Raw genomic sequence first — 19,429 nt, forward strand, 5'->3', positions numbered from 1 at the left:
TAGGACCAAAATGGCGTCATTCTAAGAATTTGTGGCCACTTGGAAGCAATTTTCTACTCTAAGACCCTTAGTAAATACAGGACCTGAATGTTAAAACCTCTGCTGAATTTATAGCCGTGTTTTTATTTCTTTATCATTTAGGGGATTTTTTTTTAATATAAATAAAAACAGCACATTTGCGTCAGATACATGGGATCGATACGTGAAAGAGAGTCAAGGCTGAAAAAATAACACTTTGCAAAAAAAAAAATAATAATTATTGCTGAAAATGTCAGGTACATTACTGACATCATGACAAGGGTGCAGGTTTTAAAGAGATTGGTCCTTCATCAGCTAGTGGGAATTTGAACCAAATTTGCTATTTGAATGTTCAGATTTTGAAACAAATGGCATAAATGGCTGAAAATAAAAAAATAAAAAATCTATTAAAAAAAACATGTAGGATTTCAGTTGAGAATTTTTTTATTTTTTGGACAGTTTACTTCCTGGAAACTGAGTTGTCCCCCCTTATAGGACCTTAGGAACTTTAAGAACTCCTGAAAATCTCTTCCATTCAAGATACCAAGTGAGTGAAACAAATCTGAACAGTAAATATCCTAAATGGCAGCAGAAGCAATCACTACAAATAATCTGTTTTGCATGTTAATATTTTTTGGTTGGTCTTTGATTTTATATGTCATACATTAAAAAACAGCTACATTTATACATCAAAAATATAAAAATATCACCAGCCAAATTATCAGCTTAAAAAGAAAGGTTTCTATAAATAGCTATTAGCAAATGTGTGGCTTTTTTATATTCTTTTCTTTCATTTTTGGAATTAGCTCAAAATATCAATGATTACTGAAAAAAACCCAAAACAAAACCAACTCTATTTAACTGCTCCAAATGAAAGCAAATATAGCCACACATCTGTCATCCTAATCCTTAATAGCTACATTTTGGCGATGCAAGTCCCAAACACCAAATACCGACATGTAAATAAAAAAATCGCCTGACCTGCTGCGTATCTCTGGGCGTGGTCTGCTTGACCCTGCGGCCAGAGGCTGTGGTGGTGGTGCTGCTGGTGGTTGTCGTAGTGGTCTCCATGATAGAGGTGGAGGCGTTGGACTGGGGCGTGATTGAAGAGGAGGAAGAGGAGGAGGATGAGGAGGACGAAGAAGATGAAGGCGCTTCCCCCACCAGCCTCACGCTGCCCTCGACGCGGACGTTCGGGTTGCCCTCGACTGCCATGTTGAACACTTTGAGCCCGTTGTAGTAGAGGCCCGACATCTGGCCTTGGAAGGAGCGACTCCTGTCTCGCTCCCAGCCTCCAATCTGGATTGTAGTCTGGCTGTTAAAAATGGTGAGCTGCCGACCTGAGGGATGGGAAAAACAGAAACAATCCAGCTCCAATGGACGGCACTGCTCAGTCACCAACGCTCAGTACAACATACACTCTAAAAAGTAAAAAAAAATGGTAGGGAAGAATGTTGTGGAATAATCACGCCTGGGAAAAAAAGACGGATTATTTGTCCAGCGGGTAATGAGCAGGATAAATTACCCATCGCCAGCAGGAGTGGCTTGTAATTTATCTGCCGTTATGACGATGAGGGTGCCAAATGAAATGAAATGAAGATATATAAAGATACCACATAATGGCCAAACAGCTAAACAGCTATAAACATAAACTTAAAAAGGAAAAAGCACATTTTTTTTGTTTTTGTTTTTTTGCTAAAAGGGCGCTGAAGTCTTTTCTCAGTGTGTCTTTTTACTCCCACAGTCTCTTACCGAACGCTAACCCTCGAATCGTTTGTCAGAATTAATGAATGCGTCGGGAAAAGTGCTCTCTCCATATGAACTCTCCATATGTGGTTAAAGATATTTTTTTTTTTTTTTTTTGGATAATGTCGTAGTGGCGTCAGAAACAGATGTTTCGCTTTGTCAGCCAATTAGCGTTCAGAGACAAGATGTTCACGCTCTTCAAAACTGAGCTCTGCACCAAAAAAGGTTATAAGGAGGCAAACTGAAGATATTTCAACTGGGGATGTGATTTATAACTGTAGGCACCCTTTTAGTAAAAGTTTTGCACTTTACACAGAACTTAAACGTGAATATTATAACAGTAACGTGGAGCAAAAATCAAAGACATTAAATCAGATCTCGTTTAATATGGACAAACAAACGAACAAACAAACAGATGGATTGTCTGATAAGAGAACAAAAATGGCACAATTCCAGTGTGGAAGGTTTGTGTTTTTCTTCCCAAACATTTATTAAAATAAAAAAAACTAAAGAATAGAAGAAGAAGAACAACAACAAAAGAAAACACACGGACAAACAACCAAGCATGCACTTAAACGTCATTTATCGCTGTTTTATTTTTTTTTACTTTATGCCTTGCTTACATTTAACATATGTGTTAAAGGGACTCTGATGCCAATTACAGTAATTTCAATCTATTTAGCATAAAGATCAGTTTAATATTATTAACAAATTAAATATGTGCATAAATGTGCAAATATCGTAACCTTCATAGCAGGTATAGCAGGTACAAAACAAAAACTAAATGACCAAAAATGTAACATTAATTTAAGCTTTTATCATTTAAGCGTTAAAAAAAACAACAATATTTAAATCAGTAATTTATGTATATGGTTATAAACTAATTAGATTTACATTACAGTCCCTTTAACGTGTAATTGACAAGAAAACATATACTATACATATACCTATAAAATATATATCCATACATCTATAAAAACCCTCATATATCACATTATATTAACTGAAAACTACATTTACCTGCTTTTAAACTTTGGTTATCCGTGTCTGTTTAACTGCACATTTAATTTATGTTTAGTTTAGCTAACAAATATATATTACTTTAAAGTTCAAATTACTGGTTAAGTTTTAATCATGGGTTTTTACCTTTGTCGAGTAGCCATTCGTCAACTACTCGACCGAGTCGATATGGGATTCGCTGCCTAGCGATCGCCAGTCGTTCGTTATCAATGTTGCCTTTAAAGTTTAAAGAGACATTTCATTGGTTACAATCTGAAAGGTCAAGGGTTAAATGGTAGAAGCCTGAACTATACAACTGCACAGTTTAAATTTTTCTTTTTTTTTTTTTAGAAATTTTTTTTTTTTTTTAGAAATGATTAAAAACATCGACCAACCATACTTTAACTAGAACCATTTTAATTTATCTTAACGCTACATTATGTGAACATTAATTTACAGAGTTTATAAATGATCGAGATTAATCAACTAGGGTTATGCTAGAACAACACACCAAATTCTGCCAATATTCATGAGACAGCTTTAAATTTCCACAAAAAGACTAATTTTTACACTTTTCTCCTTTTTTAAAAAAAATTCTAGTTACACATTACTTCAACATTTTATCAATGCCTTCCTTCGTTCTTTTCACGCCTAATTATCAGTCTGAAGGCATTTAAAGAACTGAAATTAAAATGTAAAAGAAAAAAATATATATATGTATGCATATAAAAATAGAACTCACATTTTAATTTCCAATTATTCGAAAAAATAGAACTATTTATCATGCTAATTACTGTATGCTATGCATAAACACAATGGCTACAGTATTCGGAAGGTCAAGAGACAGAGCATAAAATAAGTAAAAGCGCAAGAGAAGTAAACAAGTAAACAAGTAAATGAAGGTTTTGACAAAAGCTTTTGTTACCCATGAAAATAAAACCCAATTTGCTGCTCTTCATTTTCAGAAATATCCAGAAAAGTGAGAAGAGATGGGGGCGGGGGGAGGGGGGGGGGGGGGTTGTTGGGTGTCAGATCTCAGCATGCAGTTTTGGAAGTAACCTGTAAGGAAACTAACGAGTGTTAATGATTGATGTTGGGCTTTGCAAAGCTTCATTGGTGTACGGATAAATCTGAAGATAACCGGTAAAGGAAAAATAAAAGGTTGAAGGTGTTGACTGTGAGGGAAAGGCTTTTCTCGGTTAAGTCAATGGGGGGTTATTATAGTTATACTGTTCAAGGCAGAAGTAAAGTTTGTTTTTTGTTTTTTTGCTAAAGTAAAGCATTAAAGCAGGAAATGAAAACAGAAAATGTTGTAAATAAAAGCAGCTCCTCAGTTTTTGAAGATGATGTCCCCTGGCTGGCTTTGGAGCCAATTATGAGTTTGACACAAAACTAACCCAATCCATCTCCTAGAAACTGTCAGGACTATTGGAAAACTACAAAGAACAACAGGAATAGAGTAGAAACCTGATGAAAATGTCTTTTCGGCAGGAGAAACATCAAGATTGCATGTACGAGTCCCTGACTACACATGTCTCGACACAAACCAACTGGTCCAGCTGTCTTAGGCTAGGAGAGCGCTGTCTGGTGGGTTGGGAATTACCAGGTGACTATATTTGGGGAGAAAAATAAAACAGTTTCTTTCCTGATTCAGGTCAAATTCTAAAACATTTTACATCTTTAGGCTCAGAATGCAGCATAAGGACGGATCAGATGATGCATTATTCAAGATATGATTAACAGTTGTTAAAAAAAGACTTCCTTTATTTCTGATATAAGCGTATACTTTGACATTGTGAAGCCTTATCATGTAAACTAGGCCAACGTCTGCTCAAGCAGAGCAGTAAAAGATAACCGTTGTGACTCTGAGGAACTGCAAAGGCACTGCAGAACAGATCAAGTTTGAAGAATAGCGCAGTTGAGGTGGCTTTAATGTCTGATCGAAACACTCTTTTATTTATTTGAATGCAAAAAAATATATTTTTGGGTCTCTAGTAAGCATTTCTTATCCTTGCCTTCCAAGGATGATGGAAAAAAAACATTCAAAGCATGCTTAAAGAAACTTGTTCACCATACCATAGCAGGTGGGAATTGAGAAAGCAATCGAACACGTTGTCAGTGCAGAGTGTAATAAATACTTGTCACTTCATAGCTGGGTAAGTGTGGTAGGCCTGAGGCCTGCCTCGATCCCATCAGCCACCTGCTGACACGCAAAACACCACGCAGCGGAGAGGTCGCACACAAGGTGGGAGGTTAGACAACACTACAGAGTGCTGTAGCCAGAGGAAACATAAAGGAGGGAGAGTATAGAGGCAAATGAATTCAGAGTTATTACTCTCTAATTATGCATGCTGCGTAAGAGAGAGCAGAAACCCTCAGGCTTTGAGCTCAGTCAACAGGCTGCCCCGTTGCTCCCACCATGTCACCGGGTATAAAAACATCGCCGTGAACGCAATGGTAATGCACAACATTTGTGCTGCGGTAACACTTGACATGATAAGCTTACTAATGTGTACTTAAAGGTTCAGCTGTATAAAATGTGTATCATATTGTAAGAGGTTAAAGGCAGCAAGCAAAAGAACGATTTGGATTATACTCGTATTCTGGTAAACTTTTAACAGCAAAAGCTCGTAGTCAGAAGCTTCTCTGGTTGTACAGATTAAATTTCAATTGCTGCTTTTTCCTGTAATTTGCAAATCTACTTATCGCACTTATACCACCATCTTACTCAACTGTTACTAATTTCTGTAAGTCAGTAAGTTAATTTCTGAGTCTTTAAGAGTCCATCAAATCTGAAGGTAGAGTCAGATTTAAGTCCATAGTTTCCACCGAACTTAAGTGTTTAGCTGAAAAGTCAAGTTTTGAGTCTTGAGATGTAAGATCAGAGTAATGTTCAGCGTCTTCAATTGTAAGATGTCAAGTTTAGCATATTTGTAAAGTCAGAATCAAGTTCGGTGTCATCAACCATAAGATCAGAGTCAGGTTCCGAGTCTTGAGCGGTAAGATCTGATCCTAGTTCTGAAGTTCAGTATCTCAAGTCATAGAATCTAATTTGAGTCCAAAGTTCTAAGCCACATTTCTAAAACTAAAGAGTCTTAATTAAGCCCAGAGTCAACAGCTGTAGAGTCTAATCTGTGTCTCTACTGTAGTCACTAGCCAGAGAAACTGTGTTGAGCCCACTATGTCCTACACCAGTGTTATGTTAAAAAACAGTTGAAAGCTGTAATATCTAAATTAATTCCCAAAGCCATAGATTGTAATGCCCTATCCCAAATGGTGCCCTTGTGACCTAAACAACATTCCGAAAAGAAGGTTATGCACATCACCTGTGCTGTTCAAATTGGAGTATACGGCACAGCGGTAATACGTTTATAAGTGGGTTGACAGGGACTGAAGTGTTATCTGGGAGGGCGCCCAACCCTGACCCTCACAGTCCAAATTTCTTTGACCTGTAACTGAATTCCTGAGCCATATTGTCTGGGTATGCAAGTCCTGAAATCTAAAACTGTAGGGTCAAGATAAAGTCAAGACTTTTTTTAAATTAATTTCAGGTATTTTAATTAGTCGAGGTGATAAATAAGAACTAGAAGAAGGGTATACTGTACCAGCTTAAGGAACATTAGTACCAGCCCTACTTGACAGAAGAGGAAGGAACTAGAAAGAGCAGGGCCAGCTATGATTTCCTGGACTCCTGGTGAAACCGGGAGCAGCAATACCAAGAAGAGTACTTTGTTGCGATTCCCTCCTGCTAAAATGATCACCCTGACTGTTGTGATACCTGTGAGCCCCAATTTTTATTTCTACATCCTTCTTTCTTTACTTTGCCCTGACAATTGTACTTGTTACTTTAACTTTCGATTTCATGCCTGCTAGAGCTGATTTGCTTGTGTTTGTCTCCTGAGGTGTCTCCTTTACCAAAGAGTAATAACAGAATTCAAGAAATTGGGTAAGCTTGTTTTTTACAGACTTGGAAGCACCAGCAAATACACACATCAAACCCCCGCCACTATAAAAACATACAGTACAGTACAGTACACCACCAGGGCTCACAGCCATCAATGCAAGATGAGGGTTTTGTCAGGATACATACAAAAGATGTTTCCACCAAAAAGAGACAGAAATAAACAGATACAGAATTTTTTCTTAGTTTGGGGTGTCGTAAATGTAATCCATCTCAGATTAAATACTGTTTCTATACAATTATCTGCTGATTTTTTAAGGTAAACGATCAAGCCAAAGTCCGTTATCATCCTCTCTCATCCCCTCGTCCTTTGATCAAGTAAGATCAAAGTCATGATCTCAGAATAAGCCACTAAAATGAACACAATAATACATGAAAATATAATATATGTGAGTCAAATTCTTTAAAAAATTCCAAATTGTCCTAAAGCTTGTACATGTTTAATTTATATATTCACATTTTAGTGGATAAATATGTTGAATTTCGCCCAGTAGTTACTCTATTAGACGACATTTATATTCATAAACAGGATTTTATTTTGCTTTGCTTTTATTTTATACGATTATAGATTCCCAAAAGACAACTCTGAAAACCTTAAGCTCGGATAAAAAAAAGGATAAAAAAAAAACATAATGTAAGATTTCCCCAAATAAAATAATAATAATATTAATATTAATAATAATAATAATAATAATAATAATAATAATAATAATAATAATAATTACGTTGTTGTGGTATAAAAGGTATCAAACACTTCAGTGCTTAATATTTTAAGTAAACATTCAACCTAACATTAATAATAGCTACAATGTATGCTTACTTAACCATTTGGGCTGTTGATTATTTTCCAAAGACAGCATGGCATCATTGTTGCCAGAAGTGCTTTGAAGAGGGTAAAGTAAGCCAATTTCCAAGGAGAAGGCAGTGACAGTAAAAGTGGGCCCTTAATAATGCTATGGCACGTGAAAGGAGTTCATACCTTTGTCAAGACATAGCATTGTCTATGATTGTTCTAATTAATGTAATTTATATGCATATACAGATATATTTTTTTAACATGACCCTGTAATTAAACAGCTGTACACTCTATGTTTCTCAGCACTCTATGTTTCTCAATAAAATTCATTGCAATTTAACCTTAACCATAACCTTTTACCCTTCCTTCTACATAATTTTCATTGAATGGTATAATTGCTTGTTTTGGGACACAACAACAACAACAACAACAACAAAAAGTACCATGTGTAGGCACTAGCTGGCATTTTTAGAGATGCCAAAACGACTGTGAGATTTGTTAAACTGCTTTCAGAAAGCGGCGTCGAGTCAATTCCAGACAGGATTTATTAAAGGCTCTTCTGAGAGTCTGGAGTTTAAGAAGTCTTTCTGGTTTGACCCTCATGTTAAGTTTCAAATTGAGATAGGGCCCTCAGCGAGGGGAATGATTGGGCCTATTCAGCCGTGCAAATTGAAACCAAACTAATGAGAAAGCTGACCAACCTCTCGCTGGATACCGTTCTGTCGTTCTTTCCTGACTGGTGTCCACACAAAAACCACTAATAAGCTGGCGAATATGGCAGAGTGCAATTTTTTTCTGTGCCCTTGTGTACTTTGAGGATAAGATAAGATATATCTTTATTCATCCCGCAGTGGGGAAATTTTTATGTTACAGCAGAAAAGAAAAATGTGTAAATATAAAGTAGGGACAGAACAGTGTATAAATACTAACGAAAAAGCAAAATAACAGAACAGTTACAGCAAACAACAATGTGCAGCATGACACCAATTTATACTATACAGTGAAATCCGGCATTATGCAAGACAGGTGCTGTGATGAAGAAGAGATATTTTTACCAAACTTAAAATGGATTTTTTTTTACTGAAGTGTTTTATTCTTTTTAAACCACAGCAGGTCCGTTTATTGATAAACTGAATATTGTTGAACATGTGAAAAAAAAAACTGGCAAGGAATGAAAATCCCATTCCCAGAAGAATTTAAACATGACAACAATATCCCACTATCACATTTGCATTTATGGCATCTGGCAGACGCCTGTATACAGGGCAACTCAATAGGCAGTTGAGGGTTAAGAGCCTAAAGGTGCTGGGGTTTGAACCTGGGATCCTCCGATCAGTAGCCATGCACCTTATCAATCACAAAACTGACTCTGGCCCTATTCACATACTATCATACGTTCATGTTCACCTGATTACTGATAGTTCACACAATCACAGCATCTAAAGAAAATACTGATTTGCTGATTAAAATACAAGGACGCTTACAAATCGTAATGTCCAATATTGCAGAATCGCAAGAGCGTTCAAATGTGCTATACAAGTTAGTAGAGACATGATCTATGGAGAAATATTACGCAAAACATTACAGCTAAAGAAAATGTTTAAAATGCTTTAAATTGGTTATCGATTAATAATTAATTACTAATACCCCTAGTCAGACTGGAATTATCCGACCTGTGTCATAACATATATTAAGTCAAGATCCATGGCGGATGTGCTGCAGATCGGCCGGAAGCAAAGCGGATTAGAGTCAGATCCAGATCAGGACTATCTGATATCTGAGATGCTATATTTCCTTCAACAGCCTTGAAATAATAATAATAATAAAAATTATATATAAAATATATATATATATATTATATAAATATATATATATATATATATATATATGCCTTATGGTGTTACTTAAAAAAATACAGTGTAACTTATCTGACACTATAGACTTTTTCAAAGATTTATGCATTTATGTGGAACATCTGCCTTTCAAATCCATTTGAATGAGCTGTTACTATAGGAACATATTAAAAGGAGTATATTTATATTCTGTAAACCGGCTGTTGAATTAAGTTAATGCACATCTTCCAACTAGTCACAATTGAGAATTCACCAGTGGTCCAAATACAAGATTCGAAGAAGTAATGAATACAGATTTAAGAATTAAACTGAAACACTTTGTTTCTCCGATTCAATTACTACATGTCTTACTTTTGGTAATCATGCTCATCATTATCACTGAACGAGAGCTGTCTGTCACCTGTCTCGCCGTTTCATCCTGCCAGGTTTGCTGACCTTTTCAGCCATGCTCGTCACTTTTATCAGGCTGGAGGAGTATTTCATGGCGGTGACTCCATGCCTGCTGCTTGCCTCAAGTAGGATGAGGAATTAAAGGCATTAAACAGGTAGTTCAATACCGAGGAACGACACCTTAGGGTTACGAGAATGGGCTTTCAAAACTCTTACAGCTTACACACCATCTTTTTCAAAGAAGTACTTACCGGATACACAGAAACCGTAAATAAGAATAGTGGACGCCTTTTTTTTTCATATATTCCTCCTTGATTAAATCTTATGGTGCATAATAGGCTCTTTCCTGGTTGTAAAAATTAGATTTTCTTCCTTGAGTGTCTGCAGGATGCTGATTATTAAAAACTATATTTTTCACTTGAAAGAAGCTTGCTCTTATGTTATTAAGCATACAGTACGTCATAAAGCCCTGATTCGATGTTTAGACCTCATTTCCTTCTGCTCATTGAATCTAAAACGCTATTTATTTCATTAACGTTCATTAGACATCCGCATGAAGCTAGACGAGTACAGTCGAGTGCAAAAGTTTGCGTAACCTCAGGACAAAACAAGAAAAGCAAAGAAATGTCATTTACTGTATAGCAAGGAGTGTTGGCTGGTTTTTCTTTTCCTTCTTTTTTTTTTTTTTTTACTGGTAAGAAAAACGTCAAATCATGTATGCTAAGATGAAACAAAAAAAAAAAACTCTCTCTTTTTCATAAAGTGCTATAAATACACTAATATTTGCACTTCTGGTACAGTAGATAGTAGTTAACTGCATTTTGTTGCTAAGGATCTGTACCGTTCAATGTTGTACCTACAGTACATACCTATCTGCCTACCTAAATAGCACTATTATCTCCCAGCGCAGTTGAATTCTGGGTAAAGACTGCTCTAAAGATGTTCATTATTAATGTGCTAGTACTAAAATGTCTGAAGTGTTAACATGGGAGCCGTTAAAACTGCAGTAAACACCAACAGACGTTATATTCCACCTTAGTTCTGTTGATTTTCTTCTGACATTTTCTTCTTGTTTTTAAATTTTAAATTTACATTTACAGGGTGTACCCCTCTTGTACCCTGAACTCCCTGGGATAAGACCATCTTACACAGGAGAAGTGGTATAAATAATGAATGGATGAATGATTTTACGATCTACAGTTCACTGTTATCACTACTGTCCCTTGATTTATTAAACGTAAAATGAAACCCTTTATCACACATACCATAGTAGAAAGTAATTGATTATTCTGTTCATCATTACTGTACATTTCTAAGAAACCATTACTCCAACCGACCGTGACCTTAAACCATCCAATAATTGACTTTTTTTTTCTCCGTTATGAAATCATGACAACTACCGAGCAGCAATTAAAGCAACTGCACCAATTTCAAACCTCTGCCACTTTTGTCAAAACCTTCTTGCATGTTAAAAACACTACTGAACCAAGAAACCTAAGCATCGCCGTTTTAAAATTAGGGCCAGATCCAGACTTTGGGGTGCCATTTTGATTATCGGAAATTCTTCCTAAGACCCAGGTTTGCATCATTTTTTCAGTATTGCTGTTTGTTGTTTCTTAAAAGAAAAGAACTAAAAAATGAAAAAAATAAATAAAACAGTTGTCAGTGTTGCTAGTGAAACTGCAGATCATTAATTTATGTTTAAAGGCATTGATCAGTAAGAGCATATTTAAAGAAGAAATTATGGCTATCAAAACATCAGCGTATTTTTTTCCTTCCATCACAGACTGGAAACCTGCCACTGACAGTTTTCCAATCTGTCTGAGATCTTCATCAGGTGTGTAAACACTGAATTCCTTATAAACAGATGGCTGAACATGGAGATGTGAAGTCATGTGCTAGGATAAACTGCCGCTGTTTTGAGACATTATCATACTGTACCTCCAAAGCCAACTTATTCAATAATAATAATAATAATAATAATAATAATAATAATAATAACCTTTTGACAATATTACCAGAATATTTTTTTACAGCGTACAAGCACATTTTAACAGAACGTTGTGAAGTCTTTAAGGTGTTGATGTAACACATGGACATGATGTGAGTTGAATGCAAGCTAATAGATCTTACCTAGCTACTGTAGCGGACTAAACTCTACTAATAACAAACTTTCTAATAATATACATGCAATGTTACAAAAATAAACCTCTGGTTAATTGTCAAAAGCAAATAATCCAATCATTTTTACAAGGACACTGAAGATCACAAGATTGATTGATTGATTGATTGATTGATTGATTTTATTGATTGATTTAATTATTTCATTATTTATGAGTGATGTGGTCCAGCCTGGCTTGCAGGTGCTAAAAATGTAAAACAAACAAAAAAAATGCACAAAGAATTTTTATGTAAATAATTAATTGAATATATTATAACATTTTGACAAATACAATGAGGACTAATCTTTATCCATTGGAGATTTTAACTCTGCTTAGCTTCTAACTACAAAGCTAATGTTTATTTAATTCCATTGTGATTTAAAAGACAATATTTTAATAAAATACTGAACAATTGTTTAACCATGTATTTCTTTCTTTATTTACCATTTTACCAATGATAACTGCTAATATAACTAAGGTTTACTTATTTTTTTCCCTTAGCTATGAGTAGGTATATGGTTTTAAGTTTAAACTTTTATAGGGCACTCATTGCTTTTTTTTGTTGTTGTACTTTTAAAGATTTTTTTAATCATTGTTATCATTTTTAAGCAAATTAAGGTCAGTGAAGTAATAAGATGAAGAAGTAAGTAAGAAACAAAGATCATAAACAGAAATGGTTAAAGGTAAATTAAAACAGAGTTTTATTTTATCATATAACATTATGTCATAGTGCAGCTAGACATTAAATCATATTTTCTTTTCTTTTAATAAAATAGCTCATGGCAATCAGAACTATAAGGTTATTTTTGATTAGCTAAAGTACCTACCCTATTTTTTGCGAACATTAAGATTTTACGATTTTGTATTTAATCCTTTTTGATTCATTCGTTTGATCGATTCCTTGTTAAATCTTCACCCGATGTTATAAATGTTCTGTGTAGCCTCCTGAGAGAAATGTGGGAAAACAAAACAAACAAACAAAAAATATATATTTCTATTCAATCATTTCCAATGATTTTTTATTTTTTTTTAGCAATTTCATCACATCCTACTTTGGGCCACACATGTGCTCTTCACTGTTTGAATCAAATTAATCACGGGGCGAGTTCTAATTCTGTTGATTATTTTCCTGAAATGGAATGAAAGGACTTGGATGAAAAGAGAGTAATTATCCACTGTACAGAGAATGAGTGATGGCCCAGCGCCGGCCCACACTTCATACTTTCATCTGGCTCTCATGCCTCCGTAGAAAATACTGCGATTAACTCATCCAAAGCCGTCTGCCAAGCTCACTTTTATACGGCCGGATCTTTGGCGTGATATGGAGCATGGAACGTACAGTCTGGCCGCTTTCGCTCCAAATCATTAGAAACGGTCGGCTGAATATGGACAATTTTTGGTCCAGATAACAAATGCTGTGAAACACTGAGTGTGCTTTTGGCTAAATGTGTGTAAACTCAGGCATGTTTACTCTGAAATCATTTACAATCTGAGACTCGGAATAAATGAGACAAATGAAATGTGTCGGAGTGATTGTACGTCTGATCATGTAGATTTATTTTTATAATTATGTTCCTTTTTAATCGGTACGCTGGATGGATTTATTTCATTCAACACTTTGCTTTCCTCAAATTCCACATTATATTTAATGTATAATTTGGATGGATTTTATTTTTTCTTTTTCGTTTTTGGAAAGATTTCTTTTCGTTTTTGCATCAATTGATGTCTAGAGTTAAAAAAAAAATAAATAAAAAAAAAACTTCTTTTGTTATATTTTTCCGACAGAAACCCTATGAGCATGTACACACACACACACACACACACATGTTTATATTAATATAGTGTTTATATGAAATGCTTTGAACACATAAACACATTTTATTGGCTCAGCGTCCATGTAAACATGAAATCTCTAATCAGGATGATTTCAATCAGGAAATTTCATTTAAGATTATGTCTTTTCCTTCTATGTAAACACAGTTTTGAGTAAATACAAGCAGATTCTTTGCCAACATTTTAATGTAACTAAAAATTAAAACTTTTTTTTGAGACCTGTAAGTCATGTGACGCCCCACTTTACCCGTGTCTGATATCATGTATTGTGCTTTATTAACTATTATTAGATATTATTTAATATAAAAAAATGTTTTTGTAGTTTCTGAGACATTTAAAAGAATATATAAAAATATAACTATAAACCTATTAACAGATGCAAAGTATGATGCATTGTCCTTTAATTATTAAAAAAAATCTTTAATGATCAGTTACTTATTAAATTAATGGGAGGAATATAATTCTCTGGGATATAGAAAAGTAATCAACTTGACCTTATATTAGAGTAGCATAAACACTACTGAGTCATTGGTTGTTTTGTAAATTTATATACAGCATACTTAGTTGTTTTTAAATATATTTATTTTTAGGTTTATTCATTACATAAGTACATTTCGTTGGAAGCAACTGAAACACGTCATTAAGCTCAGCATATTCATATTCCTGCCACAATATTCTTTCTTTCTTTCTTTCTTCCTTTCTTTCTTTCTCTCTCTTTCTTTTTCTTTCTTTCTTTCTCTCTAACTTTCTTTCTTTTTTCTTTTACATTTGAATTGTCAAATTTCTTTTTGTTCCATGCAGCACATCTCACCTTTTTCATACTTATAAACCCAACCACCTGTGTGTGTGTGTGTGTGTGTGTGTGTCGACTGCAGGTGAGTGTTTGCTTATGTGTGTGAAGTGAATGCAAGCTGACAGGTTTGGAAATTTTACACCATGAAGTGAAAACTACTGAACAAGTGATAAAAAAAGGCATCACATCTGACACATTAGTGTGAAATAGCCGAGTGTGTTGTGTCGTCTGATGAACTAGGGGAATGACTGATAATAAGGGAATGCTCTGAATTCCACAGGAACATAAGGAATGGTGTTTGTTTATTTATTTATTTATTTATTTATTTATTGTAGTCATGGTAACCAGCTAATGCAACCCCCAAATCAGAATCTGGCCCTACAGACAGATACGATATGGTTATAAGGTTATATAACATCAGCATAAAAAGAAAGAAGGAAAAATAAAAAAATAAAATAAATAAAGACGATGCAGTGAACACTGACAGAAACCTCCCAGCATCCTAAAGGCAGCCTCGCATCACTGAGAGCTGAAGATCTGCAGAGTGGAAGGAGAGGTGTTTTTTGGGTTCGTACCTGTGGGGTAGCGCTCAATGACTGGCAGGTCATCCACCTGCAGCGTGGCATTACCCCCGCTCCTGGTGAACTTCACCACGTGGTACTTGCCGTCGTTCACGAACTTGGACTTCTCCTCGATGTTGATGTCATCCGTGCCCACGTTGAAGATCACCGCAACATGACCCTTTTCCTGCAGACATCGGAAGAAAAAAATAAAGATACTATGATGAAGTGAAGATGAAAAGAGAGGGCATCAATATGTCACTTACAGTAATAAAACTAAGATTCGGTTTTAAATCTTACTGCTTCATGGAATTTGATAAAAAATATATCAGGTATTCACATAAAAAAACATTTTTTTTTTCTTCAAAGGTGTAAACAAACAAGAAAATATCTAGAAAGCAATATTAACAGAAAAAATAAAAACACAATCTATTATTATTATTATTATTATTATTCATGTGTTTTATCTTTCCTTCAAAATGAAAGTCTAGTTGATATAACAAAAATAATCAATGCTTATAAATAAAGAAAAAAAGACTAATACTACTACCTCTACTACTACTGCTTCTAATAATATCAATAATAATAATAATAATAATAATAATAATAATAATAACAAAAAGAAGAAAAATAAAAGAATTGTGTTGTTTAAAGTTGAATGCATTGTTTTTGCAAGTCTGCAAACAGGCAAGCAAATAAATAAATATATTATTATTATTATTATTATTATTATTATTATTGTTGTTGTTGTTCTTTGTTTTTTATCATTTGTTTAAAGCACCATCACAATGAAAAGTGCTGTGCAATACTACTACTACTACTACTACTACTAATAATAATAATAATAATAATAATAAAAAATTTTTCTGCTGTCATTTGTATTATTTGTATAAAAGTTTTATAAATTTAAAAAATGATTTCAAAGGCTATCTATCTATCTATCTATCTATCTATCTATCTATCTATCTATCTATCTATCTATCTATCTATCTGTCTGTCTGTCTGTCTGTCTGTCTGTCTAACTGTCTGATGGTTTGCCAGTCTATCACAACTCCTTTGAAATGACCAGTCAGTGTGTATTTAGATCTCATTTGTGCTATAATCTTAAGAACCCTTTAGGGATCATTTTTGATCCAGACATCGACGTGTTCCCGGACGACGTGTTGAGAAACTCTGACATGTGCTGATCGTTTTGCTGTGTGAGATTCTCCAGATTGCAATCAAATGAAGCGGAATGTTGGATTTAGTGCATGAGCAGCTTTTACTGGATGATTTCTCGGCTTCCTGAAGCTTACCGCGCACAAAGAAAAAAAAAAGGACGGGCCGCTAAACCAGGAATAAACATCACGTCAGATTAAAAAAGAATGATATAAACTGGATAAATGCAGCATGATTAGTGGGGACATGTCGAGCGTAATCCGATTCCCGGATCTGCTGCGACTGCACATAAGCAAACATTCGCTTTCATTTGAGGTTCCGTGCGCCCATTAAAGTCAATCTGGAGTCGCGGCATGGGCCGAGGAGCTCTGGGAAATCTGTAATTGTGTTTCTAAAACACGGGGACGCTGCGTGCTGATTGGATTAGAGCCTGTGTGCATGTGTTGACCAAACTGTAATGCAGCCGCGACTGAATTTCGGGTCAATATAAAGAGAGACATCAATACTAATTAGCAAACAGCAGGGGGACGCTCGTTATCCCGTCGCGCTGGATGTGAAAGAGAGAAAGCGGCGGGACTGAGAGTGGTGCTCGTTTCGTTTATGAGATCCATCCCAGGAAACGTGGGCTTGTATTGCAATTGTTTCTTTTTTCTCCAAAAAAAAAAAAAGACCTAAAAACATTTGTGTTGTTTTTCCCTCCCAAGCCTTTCACCCTTCTGCCAGACACGGCGACCATCTGTGTTTTGGAATTTGCCTCGCGGCTCAGGCCGTACTCCAGACCCAACAGCGTCATCAAATATACAACTGTAACAGCAGGGTTTTAATAACGTTCATTACTACATGAAGGAAAAAAAAAATCATTTATGGTATGAATTTTCCAACTTACTTTCTAAGCTTAGATGTATTTTTTATATTAATTAATGATCCATAAGTCCACGTGGTAGCATGTTAAAGAGTTTATCACGTAAGGGGGACGATACAGAGGTGATGTCGAGAATGTGACCAGAGTAGTGAATATGCAATAGCCATGGTAACACTCGCAGCTCTGTTTCTCAGCAGAACAACTCCTGTGTTTCCGTCTTGGCCCACCACGCCCACCGAGCCTACAGAGCCAACAGCTGCCTCACATCACCGCGTAAATATTTATGGAAATCTTTATTCCAAAAGTGCCGGCACAGGACAAGTCGAGGCAGTGGGAGTCGGATAACATGCAATTACCGAATTAGCATGTGGCGTGTGTTCGTCAGGCTGAGCTAACGCCTGTAGCGCGTATGTATCTTGACGTTCTGTCGTCGTTCTCAAGGACTCGTAAGCCGCAGGAGGTGGAGGTAAAAAGGAAACGGCTTGACGGGACACGTTTCCCCAAGGACTGTCAGAATCATGGGGGGAATTTATTCATTTACTTTACAAACGAGAAAAGAAGAAGAATTTTTTTTTTGTTTTTATAATCAACCGTACCCTAAATGCTTTCCAAAGATGCATTAATTTAGTGTGCACTGTAGAGTAAGATTGTTATAGACAGCAAAAAAGGTCTTTATCAGCAAAATGCGCTGCGGTAACTAGATTAGCAGGTACACGTCGCTTATGTCAACATACGTTGCCTGGGTAAAAAGCTTACGTTGCGGTTCTCGGCAATTATTTATGTTTGTTTGCCATCAGCGTTCGTGTTAAACCTGTAATTGTGTTTGGATTTGTTTCTGCCAAAGTGACACCTTTTTCATGGAAAACTGTAAAATAAAACCGTCTCATGTTTTTTTTTTTTTTAGCATGGAGTTGCAAGATGGAAGAAAAACTGCAGCTAGACACATTTAAATCAATTACAAACGGGTTCATCGTAAGTTTCTTAAAACGTTGAGTGTTCTTAGCCCAAACAGGCTTCCAGATGAATTTTGACACAGTGGCATGTAAGATAACATTTTTCCAGATCACTGAACTTGCTAAAGTGACACGTTTTCATTGGGTGGTCCAAAGGTAAAGGTCCATCCATCAAATAAAAAATACTCTCCTTTACTAGAGAGGTACCCATCATTTCAGTGGCACTTTCTTATAGGGCTCGACACCCAATTCTACCTGATCAGTTGAAGGGTGAAGGACCTTGCTCAAGAATCCAACAGTGGTAGTTTCACAATGCTGGGGTTTGGACCTCTAAACAGCAGTCCAGCACTTTAACCACCAAAATACCCCTGCCCCTAAAGGTTGGGGTACGACAGCTAACTTTTTTTGCGGTTTTTCATCTTTATTATAGAAAGCAACAGCTAATCAAATATCCTTCCTTCCTTTAGAAGCTCTACTCCAAAATTCATGGATGCACATTACCAAGGCAACAACACTTAACAATCTGGCTAGTTGAGAAATACTAGTATAAAAGGGGTCAGGGGTAGCTCAGTGGTTAAGGCATTGGACTACGGTTTGGAAGATCCCAGGTTTAAACCCCATAACCACCAAGTTGCCACTGTTGGGCCCTTAAGCAAGGCCCTTAACCCTCAACTGCTCAGATGTATAATGAGATGTAAAATGTAAATCGCTCTGGATAAGAGCGTCTGCCAAATGTCTAAATGTAAAACATCAACCACAACAAACGCCCTATCACTGATTTATCAGCTTTATCTCCAAACTCCTCCTCCTATTAGGTCTGTAAAAATATAAAGCAGTTTACTGAATTTCTTTTCAGAAAGTTGTTTATTTTTTTCCAGAACATTCAGCTGGAAATGTACCTACAGGCAAATAATCTATTCCGCACAGCCTTCAGCTCCTTGTGCCGTTCCTCAGCTCTAACTGTCAGCCGGGATTTACAGCTCATCAAGGTGAAATGGGCTTTAATGAACTAGTGGAGCTGATCTGAGAGCTTTCCATTCAGATCCTGACAGTCAGGCGGTTGATGAGGGAATCACAGTAAAGGAAAAGAGGAAAGGAAGATGAGGATGGTGCGATTATTTCCACCTTCTGTTTCTGCTAAAACACATCAAGCTGAAAACACAGCTGTTTCTCTCTTTTAAATCAGACTCTTCAATCCATCCATCCATCCATCCATCCATCTTCATTTTATAATGCATGCATACTTCCATCTACCTAAATCATCCATCCATCCATCCTTGTTCTATAATGCTTACATGCCTTCATCTTCCTTTTTCATGCATCCATTATCCATCACTACATTTAT

General features: G+C 35.8%; 1 protein-coding gene across 23 annotated transcripts in view; it reads right to left on the minus strand.

Annotated features, from left to right (window-relative positions):
- The window catches only part of LOC128508286 (neurexin-1a-like), a 359,836-nt gene that overhangs the window by 67,352 nt on the left and 273,055 nt on the right, over nucleotides 1-19,429 (minus strand). For 12 of the 23 annotated variants that reach the window (XM_053479547.1, XM_053479533.1, XM_053479529.1 and 9 more), the window contains 3 exons: nucleotides 15,127-15,298; nucleotides 2,911-3,000; nucleotides 1,000-1,358 (listed from right to left, as the gene is read on the minus strand). In XM_053479547.1, the coding sequence (XP_053335522.1) occupies nucleotides 1,000-1,358; nucleotides 2,911-3,000; nucleotides 15,127-15,298 (621 nt within the window). The remainder of the gene's footprint in view (nucleotides 1-999; nucleotides 1,359-2,910; nucleotides 3,001-15,126; nucleotides 15,299-19,429) is intronic. The other 11 variants (XM_053479541.1, XM_053479540.1, XM_053479548.1 and 8 more) reach the window with 1 other exon arrangement.

This window comes from Clarias gariepinus, chromosome 20, assembly GCF_024256425.1.
Source record: "Clarias gariepinus isolate MV-2021 ecotype Netherlands chromosome 20, CGAR_prim_01v2, whole genome shotgun sequence".
Classification (NCBI taxonomy): domain Eukaryota; kingdom Metazoa; phylum Chordata; class Actinopteri; order Siluriformes; family Clariidae; genus Clarias; species Clarias gariepinus.